The sequence below is a fragment of the Maylandia zebra genome, linkage group LG17 (assembly GCF_041146795.1).
Source record: "Maylandia zebra isolate NMK-2024a linkage group LG17, Mzebra_GT3a, whole genome shotgun sequence".
Lineage (NCBI taxonomy): Eukaryota > Metazoa > Chordata > Actinopteri > Cichliformes > Cichlidae > Maylandia > Maylandia zebra.
In genome coordinates this window covers 29,210,799-29,224,449 of record NC_135183.1, presented here as the reverse complement: position 1 = coordinate 29,224,449, position 13,651 = coordinate 29,210,799, and the positions used below count along the sequence as shown (strand labels likewise).

Here is a 13,651-nt window from a genome sequence, read left to right as displayed (position 1 = left end):
TCGGTAAAAGCACTTCCCATACTACATTTCAGTCATCGCGCCCATAAGCAAGTATTAGCTTGTTAAAACAAACCCATAAACGCAACCATGCCTATTCTTTTTAGCAAAACAATCTAAGCTTTATGGCTTACCACTTTCACCACAACTAGTTTCTACTTTTTATTACTTTGTATTGTGAAAACAATCCCTAACCTTAACTAACACTCTTCAGTAATGGATATTGATCTTTTTTTTTTTTCATTAGTGAAGCTATCAGTCCAGAAACTGTGGTGTTTTATGGAAAATGTATATTAAACCATTAAAATAAACAGTATTTTAGAAACACAATGTGATATTAATGTGAAGCCACCAAAACCACTGCAGTTTATGTCAGAACTTCAAGTCATGCAACTAATTAAATATATAAATATATAAAACTATGGAGCCCAGTAGAAAAATCTTACATAGTCTGTCTTCCAGATGGAGAAGAAGATGTTTTTATATGTCTGCAAGGAAATTACCCCTTCACTCCATCAGTGCCTATTCATAGTCCTATTGGCATGCAAATTTGCCACTGACTGGTATCAATCATCTCCTTTTCCTGTCCAACAGTGAGCCCACACTGCTGGAGTTGACATTGAGTTGAGTGCCCACCTCAATGATATAATGGCAGTGTGTGTATGTGTATTTATTGCATTGGTGTGCACATAGCCCTGTAGAGTGTGTTAGATTAGATTGAGTAATATTTTAAATAAATGGGCTGAGAAGGTCAAGGAGTCGCCTATGAAGCACGTGAGGATGAGTGAAACAATCAACTGACGGAGAGGGGAATAGGAAATATATGTGTGTGTGTGTGTGTGTGTGTGTGTGTGTGTGTGTGTGTGTGTGTGTGTGTGTGTGTGTATTATGTCTGTGTGTGGAGTGAGCAGGTTTAAGCATATGGCAGAAATGCTACATTTAAAATGAGGACCCAAGTGCAGACAAGGAGGCAAGCAAGGAGACGTGAACAGGAGCCGTTGAACGGAAAGGTTGAGAAAACGCAAGAAGAAAGTTATAGATTTTCTTTTTTTCTGTTCTAAATGGAAACCGTGGTGCGTGAAAAACCCTGTTATCTTACCCAAGGGTTGGATCTGTGGCAGGTCATTCATTGTCTGTAATGCCTTTTATACTAGTGGGTTTGCATACACCTCGCTGCTGATGCATTTAAACAGAACTAGAGTAAGCACACTCCACAACCTGTTGCTTATGTTGCACATCATTTAAAGGAAACGCATCATTTCCTTTACTTGGAAACTACATCGAAATGTTGTGCACCATTTACAGGTTTGAATGTGCCCACAGACTTTAAATAAACACTACTATCTGAACAGAAGGAAGACTATTGAGGAAGGAGCAAACCATCACAAAAGGAAAGAGAAAAGAAATAAGGCAGGAAATGAAAACAACAGAGATGGAAAAGTTAATGGAAGCTTTTAGAAAAAAAGGGTATATTGCACTGCAGTGAAATCTGCACACTTGTGACATGAATATGCATAATTTGACGCCAAATCGTGTGCAAAGCAGAATTTCAAATTGTCCAGTTAACTTCCCCGTTGAGCTCCACCAAATCCCATAATAGTAGATAAATAGTTGCCTAGCAACAGACCCTAGCAACAGCTGCAGTCTAGATATGCTATCACTGTGCGGGAAACTTGAGGGGAGACATACCTTTACTTTCAGAAAGCAGCCGTTTATTAACACAGAGCTCAGGGAAAACATCAAACTGTACTGAAATGGATCTGCCATATCAGTTGTAGTGTAGACACAGATCCTTTCCCTACTGTTTGCTACCACAGTGAATCACTTTTGATGAGTTAGTGTTCGGGGCTGGCTCACATTTCTGTTGACACACAAACGTGCACGCGCACACATACGAGGGAAAATATCCAACTGAGACGGTATAAAAGGTTATTACAGTCTGTTGGCATGAAGCGGGACAATTTCATAGCTCTGAGTCTTAAACTACAGCAAGTTGAGCAACAAAGAGGAGAATAGCTTTATGGGTACGGTATACATTTATATCTGTGTATTCTGTATATTGTGTTGGCCTGCTAACAATACTCACATCCATTTGTCTCTTTAAAGCGTTAGTAGCAGGTATTGATTGTGCCATTTCTCAAAGTTTTTGACAAGCAGTTTTTACTGAATTGAACTGCATTAACATAGGCTGCATAGATGGCCTTGAGCACAAGCACATCTCCTCAATTATCTGAGAATACTGTTTAGCACGCTCCAGCCGGAAGACAAAATGCCTTTTTCTCTCAGCTGATGAGTAATTTCACTCCCCATCCATAAATCAATTATGCATAATCCCCTGATACAGAGAATTAGTGGCCATTTAACATGAGGAAGTTAAGTGTTTGAGTGTGCCGGGAGTGAGCACAACAAAACATGCGACTGTTTAGAGGAGCAGAGTGATGATTTGCTGAGACATGAAAAGATGCAGTGATGTAAATATGCTTTATTTCATCAGGACAGTGGATGGGATTTAAAGGGCTATATAACACTACGTAAGTGTTGCTTGCCATGGTCTTGCATTGTGGCTAACACTCCTAAAAGAGCACAACTGCTGCGCTATAGCGTTAACAAATCTTATCATGTTGATTACACCCACTTGACAGCAATACCCAATATAGAGATGCTAATATATTGTTACATATACACACCTTAGATGTGATTTTCCATAAAACACCGTTTTTATTACAGACTTGAAGTTTTAGAAAACATATGAACAGCATGTGAAGAGAAGATCAGAAGACATATAACAATTATGGGACCAAAAAAAGAAAACCCACTGTGTATTTATAGTTATTCTTCTCCAGAAAGGGGAGATAAAGAGCATTTAGCTTCAACAATCAATAAAGAGAAAGAAAACACAAGTGATGAAGGAGGAAGAATGTAAAATCTATCATTTAATATATTCATAAGCAAAAAGGAAAAAAACATTTTTATGGCTCAGAGCTCTGTGGGGCATTCTTCAGGGAGTAATGAAGCCTAAATAATATTCTCCTAAGAGATAAGAATGCACCCTTCATTCCTCCTCCTCATTTGCTCGTTTTGTTCGTTTTGCATATTATCCAAAATGCACTTCCCCCACCCAACAGCCCACCACTCCACCCACAAAACAAAAAAAAACTACACTGCTCCCAAATTGGCATCAAGAGCTCATTATTCAACTACTGATAGACACGCTGGCTCCACGTGCGAATCAGAATTGAGTGGCTCGTCCAGCAGCTGCTAACCTGCCTGACGATCTTGAGAAAGATTGGCGCGTGGAGTTAGAAATCAGCACCGAGGAGCAATGTTAAAAACATAAGGAGCGCAGCCTGGACAAGGAGAACATTCGATGACGGGGAGACTGACAAACAGAAAAAGCCAGTCCTGTGGGAAAACGTGTAAGCCTGAAAATTAAAAAAGTAAAAAAGTCATAATGAGGAGAGAGCTCCTACATTCTCTGGCATCCCTCGCTACCTCCCTTGTTGTCCTGTTTCTGCACCCGTCTGGTTGAAGCAAGCTGATGTTTCCATTTCGGAACGTGTCTCCCTTCGCTTGTCTTCGTCAGCCAAGTCTTTAGCCCACGCTGTGTGAAAGAGGGTGCCTGCCAACACGTTCTAACACACACAGTTACATCTGTAGCGTGCTAAGCCGGTAGGGAATTAGAGCATAAACTGTAGGGCATTGTATCACAACACAAGGTATTTGTGAGAATAAATACAGCTAAAACAACATCCACCTTTAAAAGCATATTTAAAATGTGATAATGATGCAACAGGATGCAAGAATGAAGCATGCCGTGTTGTCTTTTAATGCACATTTGATGGTTGCATTTTTGGATATTCCATTAAAAATACCTAAAGTAAGGACAGACTGGGTTTGAACTCCAGCAGTCACATAAGCTCCTGCTAAGAATGCACACACACCCTGTAGATGTTTCTTTTCTTTTTTTTACTTTTCAGAGACTCACTGACTTGGAGCTCACAGTTAAGCTGCTACTGCGGATGAGAGCCAACAATGATGGTGGTGGCAGAAGGAGAGGAGGACAGTGGTTTGGTTGGTTTGCCAGTTGTAGGAGCAGGCAGCTGAGACTAAACGGCAATAATGGCCTAACGAGAACAAATCTGGAGAGCCAAACCAGACAGATAGCCACAGCCTTGTGCCTTACTGGCTCTCTCATTTCTTTGTTAGTCAAATACAGTCACAGATTTTTTTCAAAAAGCAAACAAAAAAAACAACAATTAAAAAAAGAGTTAAAATGTTGGGTGTGAATTTGAAATCAGACTAAAAGACGTGTCAGTTTTTCTCCCCATGTTTTATCACATATCCAGTAAATACAATCTCCAGCTTTCTCTCTCTTTGTGTGTGCACCTTTTCTGTTGTTGTCATCCCCTCCCTACATCCTCTCCCTGTATCCAAACTCCTTGTCTAATTGATATTCTGCACATTTGGTGACTAAGGTTTTTCTCCTTCCCTTCTGCACTAAGGGTTTAACTTTAATGAAAGGGGAGAGGTTGATTACATATGGGGAGCAAAAACTAGGCCTCCATCTCCAGGGAGGAGCGTAGTAGATGAAATGCTGCGTTGAGTTTTATTTCACAATGAAAACAGAGAAAAAAAAAAAGGAAACTGGGGCTGGGGGGGTGCGCGCATCAATATGTCCTTGGAAGTCAAACTTCCCATTGTGCTCAAGTGTCAGGAATCAAGGACATGGAAAAAGGGATAAAAATATATATATAGTGTTGGTGCTGGCATTTAAGGGATTTAGGCAGGTGCTACTGATACAAGGACACACTAAAACATGCACACTCACACCTCTCAGCACGTGCAGCACCAGCTTGGGAGGTTTCAGCACCACTGTGATGAATAACCTATATCTTTGACTATAACAATAAGAAGTTATTGGACAAAGGTGTTGCTGGCTGCTGTCAGACAATTTCCACACATAGGAACACGTGGTACTCCCAGTGCTTTTTACCTGTTTGCTTACAGGTTGATGACAGGCGTATATATTATTTTACTTGTCGATATTAAAACTTGTTACACTAGCTCAGCTGGAAACCATAAGGTTGAGACCAATTGCAAAGCTCTTCTAGTGCTGGCACAGAATTATATATTTGACTGTTCGTGGAGGAAACATTTGACACGATATTATGATTTATTTTCTTTTTTATTACACTCAGTTTCTTTCAGTTGTATGTACTAAAATGGAAATTATTATCTGTGCATGTGTGTAAAGTATGGATTGTTAAAGCTGCTCATGAGTGTTTGAAAGCTGGGCAGAGGAAACGAGAGAGAAGAAAGAACGCCATTCATTATGGGGCTAGGCAGCAAAAACAAATGAAATATTAGAGGTGTGCATTCAGGATGTTATCACTTTGTGCATGCTTTTTTCTTGCTGTGAAGTTGCATTTTAAATGGTTACAATTTTTTTCCATCAATCAAAAATAAAACCAACTAATGCCTCATGTTTCTGACCCTTTGCTTTGGTACTCCAAATTATCAACCCTTTTTGTTTTAATTGTATCTAGAACCTGATTTCTGTGACAAAATATATTCACTGAGTGCATTTTCTTAAAAGGCACACAGCTTCCGCAAGTCACACTGGATATCTGGGCAAAAACAAGTCATGGAGTTAGAAGAACCCCACCAAACCACCAATTAAACCACCAAACTCTTTGTAGAATTGCTCTTTTTCTAAACCCAGCAAGGGTGAGTGTGTGAAGGTGAAGGAGGTCACTTAGAATTCAACACTCATGCTAACAGTGTCCTCTGCAGAGATGAGATAAACTGCCAGGAGGACAACCATCTCAGCAGCACTTCATCAATTAGGCCCTTATCCTAGAGTACACAGACAAAAGCCACTTTTATGCAAAAGACATCTGACTTGAAGACACCAAGAAACTTTATCTGTGACATTGACCTAGTTAATAAGATCTCTTTAGTGAAGCATTAGTTATTTTAGCATCATGCTACAGGGGTCCTTCTCTGAGCTGAGAGAACAATAAATCCAGCTACAACGGAGCTGGAGTACCTTAAGGCAACTCTCTCACTGTCCTTGAATAGCCCAGCCCGAGACCAGACCTAAACCTCATAATCACTAACATCTGTGGAGTAAAGCTGAAGATTACAGTGCACTTTCCATCCAGTGTGAATGATCTGCTAAAGCGAATGGGATAACCTGCCCAAATCCACCTGTGTAAAGTCTGTGCTGTAGACAAGAATACTTTAATCTTCATTTACTATGAAATCTGTCTTCTGCGAGGTGGTCTGAATACTTACTTAATGAAACTTCAGTTTGGTCCCTTTTAATGTACAAAGATTTGTTTTTATTAAGTCTTGAAATGCAGACTCATTGGCAAAATGGCAAATTTATGAACTTGAATTTAACTCCACAACAAAATTGCGCAAAAAAGTGAAGGCATCAGAATATGGAACATATTGCATGCATCCAGACACAAGCGATACTTAAAAACCTTCATTTTCAACAAATTCTGCCTCATTCCTTAAAAACTAGGAGTGTCTCTAACTGCATAGAGGCAATTAAAATTCTATGTGTGCAGCTGGGGGGAAAAGCGCCCACAAGCTTTTGGGAAGGCTGGTGTAACTGAGATAAAAATCCACTTATTAAGCTCTGTGTTGGGGATGGGAAAAGAAAGGGTGTGGAGAGTAGGTGAGACAAAAGGAAAAGACTGGGGATAGGTGGGCAAGATGTTGTCTCTCTTTACGTGCTGCTTCCATCTTTTTCATCTTTCTCCCAGCATTCCTCTCAGTCTCACACCCTTTCTCCATCTCATTTATTTATTTACTCTCTCAATCTTACTTTCCATTTCTCCTGGCATTGTGTGTATATAGTAGTTTCCCTACCTGAGATGCACTTCGGTGTCTTGATTTCAGACAGACAAACAGACCCAGGGACCCTTTTAAAGATGTTTACACTTGCATCTATCTAATGGGCAAGTCAGTGTAATCTAAATTGCAACTCGCATACACCACCGCACCTACATTAGAGGGTGTATGTGTGTCTTTGTGTGTATGTGAGATGAGTAGGAGGAGAAGCTAAGCAATATAAGAATGTGCAAATAAACCAAAACAAACAGGTGCTGCTCAAGGAAGGTGATGTTTGCAAGAGACTTAATACGTGTGGTGGCTAACGGAAGCTTCTAAACACATAAACACAATATACCGGCAGGCACGCGGTAAGACAATGTCTCACTGATGTATGTCTCTCACTCACGTGCATTTTTCCACCTCAGTTTACCTGTAATCTCATCGGGTTTAAATACACCCACATACGTGCAAACAAACAGCCCACTCAACAGTACACTATTGCATCTGCAGTCTCAGGAGTCCCCTTGCACTTGAGCTAAAGCTATGAGATGCAGCCTAGCCTAGCCCTTCCTGCCTGACTGCCTGCTAGCATTTACTGCAGGGAGGGGAGAGAATGACCCAGTTGTGAGGCAAACTATTCACTGCAGAGAGAGAGACAGAGAGAGACAGAGAGAGAGAAAGAAGAGGTAGAGGAAAGGAAAAGGTGCGCAGGGGTGCTGACTACCCCAAAAGACCTACGGTGAGCAATGATTGGCTACAGGCGTGCGAGGAAGGAAGCAGTGATAGAAGGAGGAGAGACAGTGGGCTCACCTGCAGTGATGTGTCCTCTATAGCTACACAAACCTGAGCCATACATCACAGAAATTTGAAGAGAAAGCAATATTGGTGAAAAAAATTGAGGTTTAGAAGCGGGGTTATTTAGCTTCCAAGTACCCAAAGGATATGCATAACTGGAGATATAAGGATGCTACATGTCACAAACTACCACTAATATTAAAAAAAAAAAAAAAGATGGGGAAAGACAGATCATCTACTAATAATGTTAAGATAAATTAATTACATGCAAAATGATGCAAGTCTGTGTAACGTGAAATTAAAAAGACATACTCAACATGAGGAACGTTTGATTGGATTTTAATGAAATGAACTAATCCTCATTCATCAGGAACTTCAGTTACGACTGGTTTTGACAGAAAAACTTAATATTAAATGTGGAGTTTGGGGCAGTTTTTTTTCTGCCTCTATTCTTTGTGTGGTTTAAATGCTATTCTTGGGTACAAGAACATAAATTTGCAGTATGGGAGGTGCTGATGGGAAATTACACTCTGGCCCTGCCAGGATTACTGCTAGCTATCTATCTACTGGAATGTACAGGAACACACTGTGTGATTAGTTGCTAGACATTGTATTGATTTTCTACTTCTGGAGCACAAATTAACTACGGCCATTCAATGATTTGACACGCAGGCTAATACTTATGCATAAAGCAAAACCTGAATGAGAAATTATACGCTTAAATTTTATATGAGTGGAGCAACTGTAAACTTTCTTTTCCCGTGCTATAGCTGGTGATTCCTTATCTTTTCACCCACTGCTGACATGAGTAGAAGTTTGTGCCTGCGTAGGTGTGTTTGTATGTGTATTAGAGGCAGCTATGCTTGGAGTGTTTCTCTGTGGTTACCTACTTAATGATCAATCAGTGGAAGAGAGAGGTGCACAGAGAGAGAGCTTGGGCATAATTATCTACCCCTGTGGTAGCTTGACACGGGCTTGTTATATGGCCGAAGAATGTTAACAGAGCTGCTAATTAACTGTCTGAGCACATATACGCTCTCAGAGAGAGGTCGATCGAAATGCTTATCTTCTACCATCTGGATGTCTGTGAATAAAATTAATACAATTCAATTATTTTAATTATGCTTAGGATGTTTGTATATTAGAATCCAGATGTTTTCTCATAATATTTTAGTTGCTTTTTTGCTTTCTTACAACTTTTTGTTTCCCTGTATATTATGCATATAAGTACTTGCATGTGTTTGTGTGACATGGAAATCTGTCTAGAGGATCTTTTTGGATTCAACATCAAAAACAAGCAAAAAATGTCCCTTGGTTCCCTTGGATTTCCTTCAGTATGTCACAAATCACACCTTCAACTTGAATTTTATTTCAGGGGAGAGGACGAAGAACCAGGTAGGGTCTGTGGTGAATGATATGAGGGGTTTGGAGTTTGTGTGGCCAAAATAATAATGCACTAGCATGCTGTTAGCGCAATCAGGATGTTTCTGCTGAATGTTCTCCCTCGGGTATCTCAGGAGGTTACAGCAGAACTTCATGTTGATGGTCTGGCCTTGGTGGATACTCATATGAATGATGGAAAAAATGTTAAGTATAACCCTGGTAGTGCAGCTGACCTGATATACCACTTTTGGGCTTAAACACTGTTCACACTTCCGGGTTAAATTGTTTTTTTAAACTGCTCAGTTCTCATCATCACCATGATTTTTGGCATGAACCTCTGGTCAGATTCTCAAAGTTAATCTTTTCAGGTTTGAGATCACATTGGAATTGCAGATGTTTTAAAGCAATCCAAAAAGAAAAAGAAAAAAAAACAGCTGAAATGGCCTTGAAGGGAAAATTGGATTTAAATCTGGTATGCTTTTCAATTTGTATCAGTATTATATGTCTCATAGCTTTTTGATTTCACCTTATTTTAAAGCTGTCGTGCACGAAGAACAGTTGCATGTATTTGTATTAAGTGACAACATTAAGTGCAGTTAAAATTTTAAAGTTACTAGAAATGGAGGCTTTTTTAAACATACCGTAACTCTGGATGAGTCAAATGATAAACATAACTCGTTGTATATTGTTTACAGTTTTTTGTCTTGATCTGTTGATGTCAAAATGATAACACGGCTTATTTCATGTGACGCATTTGTAAGTAAACTGGTTACTAACCAAACGTCAGTGTTAGTGACGGCGCTTAACTGAATAAAAAAAACAGAAAAAAGGTTTGACTAAGTTTAGAATGCTTCATAATAGAAGCCCCATGACTGCCTGGCAAAGCTATCCGAGTGAGCAGCTTGTAAACACACACAAGCTGCCAGCTTTTCTCACTGGACAGTCACACAACATGTTAATTAGAATAGAGGGTGGAGGAAAAGGGAGAGGAAGGAAGCACAGAATGACAGACATATAAAAGCACAGGAAGGGGGAGAAGAATGAAAGGAAAAAAACTCTTTTCTGCAGGTGTTTTTGTCTGTTGTGATTCACCTGCCATCTTCCTTCTGTTTGAAGTTTCTTAAAGCCATCTTAACACAGCTGAAATGCCAGCTGACGGTGTAGCACACTATCTGAGATACTAACAAGCTCCTTGTATATTTACTAAAAAGGGATCCAACTTAGGCATCCACCACATTCACAAAGTGAAGCCCCACTTTTCAAGTAGCTCACTGATAGCTGTAATGTTCAGAAGGCATTTGCTTGCATTAGATGCAGTGCTAGCCAAAATTCATGTCATGTCCACACATCATAAATTCAACAGTCAAAAGAGAAATACGGTTGCAGCGTTTTACTCCACGCCAGGGAAAATGTATTCAAACGCACGCAAAATAAGACAAGAAAATAATTTAAACTGACAAAATAAAAGGTCTTTCCCAAGGTCTAAAAATTCTGACATTTTAGTACTAGATTAACAGCCCTGTTAGGAAATTAATAAACATCAGGCATGAATTATACATGGGATCAAAGCATAGACTCCAGATTCCTTGGCAGCCCTTTGATCTGTTTATGTCCCCAGACCCTTACTTGTCCTTCTAAATAGGTAACCTCATCTTAACCCTGAGCCAACAACATGTCAGGGTCAGATAAAGTTCAAACTGTCAAGAAACACAGAGATCAGACTGAAGTTCGCCACTCTCTAACTTCTCTGCTGGCTCAAGCCATTCAAATGCACATACACACTGTGGAGAATAGCCACTCAAATCACTCATAGCTCAATATGCTGCCACATACTCACAAGAGTGAAATGAACATCAAACTCCATTTCACCACTCTCACCCTCTCACTTTACCCTTTCTCAATATTCTCTCCATCTCTGTAGCTTTCATCTTTTATTCTTGCCTGCCAATTTTGCCCTCTACACTCTTTCAGTCTCTCAGTGCAGAGCTCTGCTTTCTGCTGCTGTTCACCCACTCTTCCTCCTTCTCGTTTCAGTGAAGATCTGTGTAAATAATAAAAAAAACAAACATCTGAGCAACCCTTGTATCTGCATATTAATTCAATTTCAGCTGAAGGTTGGAAAGCATTAAGTATACCTATAATATAACATCAAACTATACACTGAGATACTTAAATGACTAAGAGTTGTTATAGCAAATCATTGAGTTACTGCAATATAAACAACAGTCTGCAACACCACATGGGCCATTCATAGCTGGGGGCTCACCTTTGTGATACCTCCAGCTGGAGCTTAAAACCACCGAGTGCGCGCGTGTGTGTGTGCAAACATGGTGGTGTCAACCTGCAGTGAAGCAGCTGGTTACCAAGGTTTGGTTTTGTATGTGTACATGCATGTGTGCTCAGCCCGGCTCAGCTCCTGACAGCTCATCAATTATAAAGAAACCTTGGAAAGAAGGGATAAGGCCATGCTACAGCAATGGCATCTATAAATACACCCCCTGAATGACACAAGTAACGTGAACAGCTATTTTTACATACGATCACACACACCCACACACAAAGGCTAGCAGCCAAGTACACTGAATGCACAAGCAATGTCATCCACTAAAGCAGGGCACTTTGTGTATCTGTTGAGTCAGGCCACTGCTGACTCTGCTTACCCGAGCACCATGAGATACTGTGTCTAAATCAAAGGAGAAATTGCTTTCCTAACTAAACGCCTAACCCATTTCCACACATAAGCTCTGGATGATGTGGGGAGAATCGGGTCCAAGCATTGTCTGAAGTTGCACTTTCTCACACGAAGCACATAACAGGAGAAGCTCTGCGTCAGATGCACTCATATTATTGGTAAGGCTAGAGGTGACAGCTCAGTATAAGGAGGCAGATAGATAAAACCCCAGCTCCCTCACTGTGAATTCTCCAGACAACTACCTGCACTATTCATACACTGGCTCAGTCAGACATTACAACACAGGTATTGTACAAGCTGGCAGGCCAAGCTACAGTCAGTGTCTGATCTGACTGATTCAGAAATTTTATTGCTGGATAAGTTCGAGCTTTGCCATTCTGTGCTGGATTATTTTTCACTCTGTTTTGCTCTGCATCCAGCCTCTTTCTACTCTCTCACTCACACAGTATATCTCTGTCCGGAGCTCTTTATGCGTCTCTTATTATGGTTTCATTTAACTTAGCATAATTCCATGTTTCATTCTACCCACCATCCAATGATGGAGAACTTTAGTGTGTCCAAGGAGTCTACAAAATCTGAAATAAAACAAATGAAGTTGGAGTTGGCTGAAGAAGCTGATACCACGACATGAATCATATTCATGCAACTTTATATTTACTCAACATTTCTCTCTCTGGTTTATCTCACATAACCACTGCCTTAAACCATACTTAATTTCCCTGCTCTTCTACTTTTCCTACCCCCATTTCCCCTCCTCTGTTCAACACAACCTCATATCATCCCCAAGCTAAAGCTAAGGCTTCCTTAGTGAATACAACACGGATTCTGCCTTCTGCCCATTCAGACGGCCTGGCTACTGAATGAGGGTTTTTGTCGTGGCACACGAGGCAATCACTGTCTTCTGATCCTCTTCCCAGGCCACTAATGGACTTTACTTCTCATTAGCTCCCATGATTTTCTGCACACAATTGACCAATATATATAGAGAGACTCATATACAAATATGAAATGCACACACAGGCTATTAACCAACCCCATAACTGTAGAGAAGGAATGGGAATTGGGGTAGAGGCCTAAGTAAACCTTGTCCACCAAGCACTTAGCAGAAGACGATCCATAGAAAAACAACTGGCTGGGAAGAATGGTGCACTAAAAGACTCAAGAAACGAAGCATTAGGTGAAGGAGGGTGCAAGATGTTGGAGGACGTTCCCTTAGACTTTCCCTTAGCAGAGTAACAGCAGGCGCTAATACAGCGAGACAAAGACACTAGCGCTCTTAGAATGTGTGTTAAATCAGCCTCATAGCCATGAGCTGGACAGCAGTGTCATCAAATACCAGCCTGCTGTCATCAGATCAGGTTATCCTATCGTTCACGCCGTTTATTGTATCAGCATAATATTTACACTGTGTGTGCTACACCGTCAGCTTCCCTGGGAATTAAACACTGAATGGATCACAACACACTCGGATACGTGCATGTGTGTTTTGCCTCCACTCTATACGTTTAATTCCGCACGTTTGGAGCAGCCAGTGCTACCATGGCAACTCACGTCTGGGCTTTTGCAAGCTAGTGTGGGAGCAGCAACACACACACACACACACACACACAAAACCCAGGCAACTAGCAAGACTGCTGTGGAATACTTAAAAGTAGGAGAGCATTGACATTCTGGGAATACTTGCTGAGCACTGCAGCGGTTTAGACCACTGCCCAGGAATGAATGGGCGACTGGGTGGGGTTTGTAATGGCTACTGGCCAAGGTGATAATAGCTGTGTCTGTGTGCGAGTGTTCGCGCCTGTGTTCAAGAGTATTGTGTTTATAGCATACCCCGTCCTGAAGCATATTTCATCATTAACTTTAAGCAGTTAATCCTCTGCTCCACTGACCACGGCTCAGCTCAGCCCATTTCAATAATCTGCATCTGGGGCTAACCAA

General features: G+C 40.7%; 1 protein-coding gene across 4 annotated transcripts in view; it reads right to left on the bottom strand.

The window, feature by feature from the left end:
- plxna4 (plexin A4) overlaps positions 1-13,651 on the bottom strand; it is a 244,758-nt gene that overhangs the window by 184,104 nt on the left and 47,003 nt on the right. The window contains exon 4 of one of the 4 annotated variants that reach the window (XM_076875468.1): positions 10,494-11,062. The exons of the other annotated variants lie outside the window; for them this stretch is intronic. Within the exon in view, the coding sequence (XP_076731583.1) occupies positions 11,027-11,062 (36 nt within the window). The 3' untranslated portion in view covers positions 10,494-11,026. Of the gene's footprint in view, positions 1-10,493; positions 11,063-13,651 lie in introns of those variants that run through there. 4 annotated transcript variants of the gene reach the window in all.